The sequence below is a fragment of the Bufo bufo genome, chromosome 11 (assembly GCF_905171765.1).
Source record: "Bufo bufo chromosome 11, aBufBuf1.1, whole genome shotgun sequence".
In the NCBI taxonomy this organism is placed as follows: Eukaryota; Metazoa; Chordata; class Amphibia; order Anura; family Bufonidae; genus Bufo; species Bufo bufo.
Genome location: NC_053399.1, coordinates 86,360,210 through 86,368,545, shown reverse-complemented (window position 1 = coordinate 86,368,545; position 8,336 = coordinate 86,360,210). Strand labels below are relative to the sequence as shown.

At 43.8% G+C, this 8,336-nt stretch overlaps 1 protein-coding gene across 1 annotated transcript; it reads right to left on the bottom strand.

Annotated features, from left to right (window-relative positions):
* Positions 1–3,255: 3,255 nt before the first annotated feature.
* On the bottom strand, positions 3,256–4,209 carry LOC120981520 (olfactory receptor 12D2-like). Its single transcript, XM_040411055.1, has one exon. The coding sequence runs from the start codon at positions 4,207–4,209 to the stop codon at positions 3,256–3,258; it is 954 nt and encodes a 317-aa protein (XP_040266989.1).
* Positions 4,210–8,336: the final 4,127 nt, after the last annotated feature.

Genomic DNA, 8,336 nt, shown 5'->3' with positions numbered 1-8,336 from the left:
TGCCACTGTCACTCCAGAGGGGGAGGTAGAGGCCGAGACTGCAGCAGAAGAGGGAGCAGGAGGAGCCTGAGATCTTTTGTGGTTTTTGAGCTGTTTACTCCACTGCAGCTCGTGCTTTGCATTTAGATGCCTGGCTATGCAGGTGTTGCTCAGGTTTAGAACATTTATACCTTGCTTCAGGCTCTGTTTGCACAGCATGTAAACCACTTGTGTCTTGTCATCAATGTCATCACATTGTCTGAAGAACTGCCACGCTGGTTGGCAGTAGCAGGCGTACTGGCTAGGGGACGGCCACTCTGCTTTCGCACCCTCTTTTGCTGTGCGACCACCACCTCTTGCTCCGAACTTCAAAAGTCACTCATATGACCTTGATTCCATGTAGGGTCTAGTACCTCATCATCCTCCACATCATCATCCACCCAGTCTTCACCCCTGTCCTCCTTTCCAGTCTGCACACTGCAGAAAGCCACAACAGTTGGCACCTGTGTTTCATCATCATTATCAGAGACGTGCTGCGGTGGTCCTCCCATGTCCACACCCTGAAATATAATTGGTTGGGCATCAGTGCACTCAATCTTTTCCACTTCTGGGGCAGGGCTAGGTGGATGGCCCACGGAAACCCTGCCAGCAGAGTCATCAAAAAGCATAAGAGACTAATGCATGACTTGGGGCTCAGACTGCTTGGCTGCTTTGCAAGGGGGTGAGGTGAAAGACAGATGCCAACTTTCAGCAGGGGACCGGGTAAGAGACAATGTGAAGGAACTGGAGGCACTGTCAGCCATCCAATCTACTACCGCCTCTACGTGTTCCCCTTTCGTACACCGGAATTCGGGCCTACAAAATGACGCTGAACGTTCTGTCACCTACGTGAACCTGAGGAAGGCATTTCATTTGGGCGTATAGCTGGCACAGATCGACCACGTCCTCTCCCTGCAACAGGAGCTCTACCAAAACCAGCAGCACTAAGCTCAGGGCCATGTCCCTTATTTGATGCTCTACTCGTTCTTTGAGGTCACCCACCGAACTAACAGACGGATTAACTATTAGTAATGACTCTGAGCGGCAGTGGCAATATTCGAATTCGCAATATTTTGCGAATATGTGGTAGAATATTCGTCATATATTCGCAAATATTCATATTCGAGATTAAATCTGCAATGTAAAAATTAAGATGTAAGATTATTTTCGTGATTGCGAAAAATCTGCATTGTAAAAATCGCGTAATGCGAAATGGGTCAAAAACGAATATATAGCACTATAGAATATTTTGAATTTTTTTCCATCTGAAGTGAACAGTCATTGGCCCACAAGCAACTGAAGCAGGTAGGAATCATGACTTCAGATGGAAAAAAATTACGAATATTCTAAAAAAGGAATATATATCATTATATTGTATATAGTGCTATATTTTAGTTTTTTTGAATATTTGTCATTTTTTTCCATCTGAAGTCTTGATTTCTCGCTGGTTAAGTTGCTTGTGGACCAGTGACTCATTGGCCCACAAGCAAGAAGCAGAGAGGAATCATGTTTTCAGATGGAAAAAAAATGATGAAAATTCGATATAACGAATATATAGCACTGTATTCTAAATATTCGCGAATTCTCGAAGTTAAGATATTCACGATAAATATTCGTAATTTAAATATTCACGCTCAATACTATTAACTATTATATTTTTGTGTCAGGGGTACAAAGATGGTGCATTGCCCCCACACAAAATCGCTATAGGTCACACACAGAATTAACAGCTAGATTAATTATTATATTTCTGTGTCAGGGGTGCAAAGATGGTGTATTGCACCCACAAAAAAATCACTAGAGGTCACCTACAGAATAAATAGCCAGATGAGATTCCTAACACTCTCCCTCACTTCAGCTGCCTGCTTCCTGTCCCTGCACTATTCAGAGCTGATGGGCGGTGCTACATGTGACCCAACTTGTATAGAGGCTGGGTCACATGATGCACCAGCCAATCACAGCCATGCCATTACTAGGCATGGCTGTGATGGCTTCTAAGTGCCCACAACTTAAAAGCTTGTTGATTGGCTGCCCTGCAGCCTTTCAACAAGCTTTATTAAATGTCCGAAATCGAAACCCAAACTTTTGGGGCAAAGTTGAGGTTCGGGTCCGGGTACCCGAACTCTAAAAGTTCGGTACGGACCTGAACTTTGCAGTTCGGGTTAGCTCAACACTAGTGTAATGCATATTGCATTGAATTTGGGTGTTTCATTCTGCCCCATTGCCACAGATGTATAAAATTCAGCCTCTAGCCATGCAGTCTGTCTTTACAAACATTTGTTAAAGAATGGCTTGTTCTAAAGAGCTCACTGAATCCCAGTGTGATAGTGTAATAGAATGCCACCACTGCAACAAGTCAGTTCATGAAATGTCTTTCCTCCTAGATATTCCACCATCAACTGTGAGTGTTATTATTGCAAAGCGGAAGAGTTTAGGAACCACAGAAACTCAGCATTAAGGTGGGGACAATGTAATGCTATAGAATGAGGTCACAGAGTGATGAGGAACATAGTGCATAAAAGTCCCCAACGCTCTGCTGACTCAATGTCTGCCAAGTCCCAAACTTCCTCTGGTATTAACATCAACATAAAAACTGTGTCAGGCCTTCATGTCATGGGTTTTCATGGTCGACCAGCTGCATGCAAGCCTTGCCTCTCCAAGTACAATGCAAAGTGCCAGGTTTATAGCATGCTACCACTGGACTCTGACAGTGGAAACATGTTTTGTGGAGTGATGAATCACACTTCAATTTCTAGCAGTCTCATGGATGAGTCTGGTTTAAGAGAATGCCAGGAGAACATTACCTGCCTCATTGCATTGTGCCAACTGTAAGGTTTGGTGGAGGAAGGAGAATGATATTGGGTTGTTTTTCAAGTCATTTTGGACAATGTCATGCTTCAAAGTTTGTGGGAACAGTTTGGGAAAGGCCCTTTTCTTTCCCAGCATGACCCAGTGCACAAAGCAAGGTTCATAAGGGCATGGTTGGGTGAGTTTGGTATAGAAGAAGTTGATTGGCTGCACAGAGCAATCACCTCAATTCTATTCAATACCTTTGGGATAAACTAGAACATAAATGGTGAACCAAGCCCTCACATCCAACATCAGTGTCTGACCTCACATGCTCTTCTGGATGAGTGGGCAACAGTATCATATTTTTTTTTTTTGCCAATTATTTATGTTTGATCCAACTATCAACCCTGAGCAAAATTTAAAACTTTCGCTGTTGGAAATTATTAATCAATCTTGATAGCATTTTGCACAATATTGTGTTCGCCCCAGTAGTCTTTGTAGAGATTTCTTTACTACTTTATTTCTAAGTGTATAAATAAGAGGATTTAATGCAGGTGTAATAACTGTGACCAATATGGCACTCATTCTATCTTGTTCTAATGAGTTCTCGGTGGTCGGACCCAAGTACATACACAATGCTGTCCCGATATACAAAAAAACTACTGTGATGTGAGAAGTACAAGTGGAGAAGGCTTTGCGTCTATCTTGTCTAGATTGAATGTTCAGAAGATGACTTCCAATGTACATGTAAGACACAATGATCAATGAAAATGTACTGACAGCCACAATAGCAAAGATACCTGACACCAGAAGCTCACTTTGCTTGGTGTTTGCACAGGCCAGCTTTATAACGGGTTTTATGTCACAGTAAAAATGTGTAACTTGCCTTCGGTTACAATAAGGCAACCTGAAAGTAATTATTGTTTGCAATAATGAATATAGAAACCCTATGAGCCAGCAGCTAGAAGCCAACTGGAGGCAAGAGTTTCTTCCCATAAGGACATGATATCTCAGAGGGTTACAGATGGCAACATATCGATCATAAGACATTGAAGTCAGAAGAAGAGCCTCAGTGCTCCCCAAAAAGTGAAAAAAGTGGAGCTGTGCTATACACCCAAAGATAGATATCCTCTTGTCACCCACAAGTAAGCCTGAAAGCATCTTGGGTACAGTGGTGGTTGAATAGAAGATGTCCAGGAATGAAAGATTAGCCAAGAAGTAGTACATGGGTTTGTAAAGAGAGTGGTCAATAGTAATGAGAAGAACAATGCAGAGATTCCCTAATAAATTGAACAGATAAAATGTGAGAAAAAACACAAAGCAGAAGATCTGAAGGTCACGTTCATCAGTGATACCCAAAAGGATGAAGCCTTCCATAGTTGTCACATTTTCTGGTCCCATTTTCTTATGTCTTTTCTGAACTGATTATATCAGACAATACGAGATCTCAGACAATGATTCCAACTGGAAATATTTTTTGTTAGTTGGTAAGATTTTTATCAGAAAGTTATAGAATATTTTCATGTTAACCAGTAATCTGTTCCCTTAATGAGAGCTATACAATATTCATTTGCTACTCTTACAATTAGTTGGAATTCCAGATGTGCCTTCATGATGTTGACGTATGGCAGTAATCCAATGTCATATACACTATAATAAAAAGAACATTTAAAAAAAAAAAGTTAATGTACCGTATTTTTCACCCTATAAGGATGCACCGGCCCATAAGACGCACCTAGGTTTTAGAGGAAGACAAGAAAATAAGATTTTTCATTAGACCTCAGGTAAGACCACTAATCAGACCCCCAATATTAATAAGATCCCAATAAGACCTCAGATCAAACCCCCTATGCCTCTCATCAGTCCCAATATGCTTCTCATCAGCCCCCATATCAGCCCCATATGCCTCTCATCATCCCCCATTGCCATATATCAGCTCCCATGCCTAAGATTATCAGCTCCAGCCTTTGAATCAGCCCCCATGCCACAGAGCAAAAAAAACAAAAACAGATTTAAACGTGCCTGCTCCACGTCACTTCAGTCCTTCATGTTGCCTCCACTGTCTCCATCTTCTGGGCTCTGCACTGTTTATATCCTGCTGGCCATGGGCATGGTTACATGTACCACTCCAGCCAATGAATGGCTTCAGCGGTGATGCGCTGCTTGTGGTCATGGCCAGTTGGATGTAAAAAGTGTGGGGACCAGAAGATGGAAGTAGCCTAAAGCAGAGTGGGGCAGGTAAGTATGAGTCTTCTGTTTCAGAGGGCTGGATGTGGCAGGATAAAATACTAGAAAACACCTTTAAACAGAAAGCTTAATTTGTTAAACCTTTTTGGAATAGAACAAGATGCAAACACATCTGCTTCTTGCAGCAACAGAGTAGAGCAGGGATCAGCAACCTGGGGCACTCCAGCTGTGGTGAAACTATGACTCCCAGCATGCACACTTGCCTGGCTGTTCTCAGAACTTCCATAGAAGTGAATGGAGCACGCTGGGAGTTGTAGTTTAACAACAGCTGGAGTGCAGCAGGTTGCTGATCCCTTAAGTCGATTTTTTTTTTCCTGAATAAACTGATTATGCAAACACTGAGGGTTTGGTCAAAATGGCATTTAATGTAGTTCAGGACTAGTGTTGAGCGAACTTGTTTTTTAAATTCGGCGTCTAAAGTTCGGGTTCGGGTCATCGAAGAATCCAGTTATGGATTCTAAATTCCGTTATGGTCCGTGGTAGCGGAATAGATAACGCGATTCTTCGATAACCCGAACTTTAGACGCCGAAATTAAACCACAAGTTCGCTCAACACTGTTCAGGACATGTTCTGTAGGTGGTAAGAAAAACGTCCAAAGATTGGAAAAAATACAGCTAGGCACAGAGATGCTGGTAGACCCTAGCTGACATGAATATCAAATTTACGGTTTTATTAAGTGTAACGCGTTTCAATGATCAGCCACACCATTCTCAGGTTGAATTGCATTGTACTAAGTCAATAAAGCAGTAAATTTGATATCTCTATCAGCGTCATGGACATTTATCTTCAGGCTTCACTAGCAGCACTTTACCCTGAAATAATTTTCCTGATCTTTGGATCTTTGTATTACTTATAACTAGTGATGTCGCGAACATAAAATTTTCCGTTCGCGAACGGCGAACGCGAATTTTTGCAAATGTTCGCGAACGGGCGAACCGGGCGAACCGCCATAGACTTCAATAGGCAGGTGAATTTTAAAACCCACAGGGACTCTTTCTGGCCACAACAGAGATGGAAAAGTTGTTTCAAGGGGACTAACACCTGGACTGTGGCATACCGGAGGGGGATCCATGGCAAAACTCCCATGGAAAATTACATAGTTGACGCAGAGTCGGGTTTTAATCCATAAAGGGCATAAATCACCTAACATTCCTAAATTGTTTGGAATAACGTGCTTTAAAACATCAGGTATGATGTTGTATCGATCAGGTAGTGTAAGGGTTACGCCCGCTTCACAGTGACAGACCAAACTCCCCGTTTAATGCACCGCAAACAACCGCAAACAGTCCATTTGCACAACCGCAAACTCCCCATTTGCACAAGGTTGGATACCAAGCTAGCCATGTCCCGTTCCTTGTCCTCACTGATGTCATTGAAGGTCTCTTCCACCCAGCCACGTACAACACCAAGGGTCCCCGAAAGGTGACAACAAGCCCCCTGGGACGCCTGCTGTGTTTGGTCTTCCACCTCCTCAAAGCCACCTTCCTCCTCTGACTCCTCTTCTTCAGACGCCTCTCTCTGCGTTATTATAAGGTGTGTTAAGTAGTACTATTCCTATCAGTTTAATCCCTGTTACGTCCACTAGTATTATTATTATTATTATAAGGTGTGTTAAGTAGTACTATTCTTATCAGTTTAATCCCTGTTACGTCCCCTATCAGGGGACGTGTATATGGCATTGATTTTAGGAATGGGGAGATGGAAAAAGATGCTTGGTCGGTCCTCCTACTTCAAATTTGGGGCACTGCGCGTGCAATCTAATGTGCCACCAGATAGGAGTGGTGTGTTAAGTAGTTATATTCTTATCAGTTTAATCCCTGTTACGTCCCCTATCAGGGGACATGTATGGAATAGATTTTAGACAACCGCAAAGAGTTGTCAATAGTTGACACACTCATGACATAAATTTTATACCTCTATACGTCAATCTTGGTGTAGTGATGACTGTGCTCGTGCGCACGTTTGGGTAATTGCAGGCGATGGGGGTTTTACAAAGCCTATGGTCGTGCTGAGGTAGTTCAATATTTTTTCTATGCAAAATTATCCAGCCGATCGCTTTTGGTCTGTTCACAATGAAGCAATGACCTTATGATCTGGGGTGTGCCAACATTGCCATTGCCAACACACTTATAGAGGTGGTCGCATCATTGTGATACCTGCCCTGACCGTGCTTTGCAGACCAGGTATCAGTGGTCAGATGGATCCTTGCCCCAACACTGTGTGCCAGACATGCCATTACTTCCTTTTACACAATCGAGTACAGGTTGGAGATTGCCTTTTGTGCAAAGAAATTTCGGCTGGGTACCTTCCACTGCGGTGTCCCAATAGCTACAAATTTTTGGAACGCCTCAGACTCCACCAGCTTGTATGGTAAAAGCTGGCGGGCTAAGAGTTCAGACAAGCCAGCTGTCAGACGCCGGGCAAGGGGGTGACTTTGTGACATTGGCTTCTTACGCTCAAACATGTCCTTGAGAGACACCTGACTGTGGGCAGATGAGCAGGAACTGCTCAAGGCGAGAGACGGAGTGGCGGATGGTTGAGAGGGGGCAAGGAGGACAGCAGTGGTTGACATGGCTGAAGATGCTGGACCAGGAGGAGGATGGCGGCTTTGAGTTTGTGTGCTGCTTGTACTCATCATGTGTTGATCCCATAGGCGTTTGTGATGTGCGATCATGTGCCTTCGCAAAGCAGTTGTACCTAGGTGGGTGTTGGACTTCCCACGACTCAGTTTCTTTTGGCACAGGTTGCAAATGGCATCGCTGTTGGCAGAGGCAGACACACAAAAAAAATTCCACACTGCTGAGCTCTGCAATGACGGCATTCTGGTGGTGGCAACAGCATGCGTTGATTGGCGTGCTGTCTGGCTGACCCCGGGTGCCGATACATGCTGTCTGACTGTGCCACTAGCTCCTTGCGACGACCTCCCCCTGCTTCCAACTCGTCTCCTCCTCCTCTCTGTCTCCCAATCTGAACTTTCCCCTTGTTCTTCTTCTCTTCGAGCGGGCACCCACGTGACATCCACGGACACATCGTCATCATCAACCGCTTCACTTGTATCTGACAACTCAGCAAAGGAAGCAGCAGCGGGTACAACATCATCATCATCACACCATACATCCATGTGTGTAATGCTGCCTGACTGAGAAATATCCCTGTTATCTACATCCTCTGGCAATAATGGTTGCGCATCACTCATTTCTTCCACCTGATGTGTAAATAACTCCTCTGACAGATCAAGTGAAGCAGCTGTGGTGCTAGTGTTAGTGGTGGCGGCAGGCGG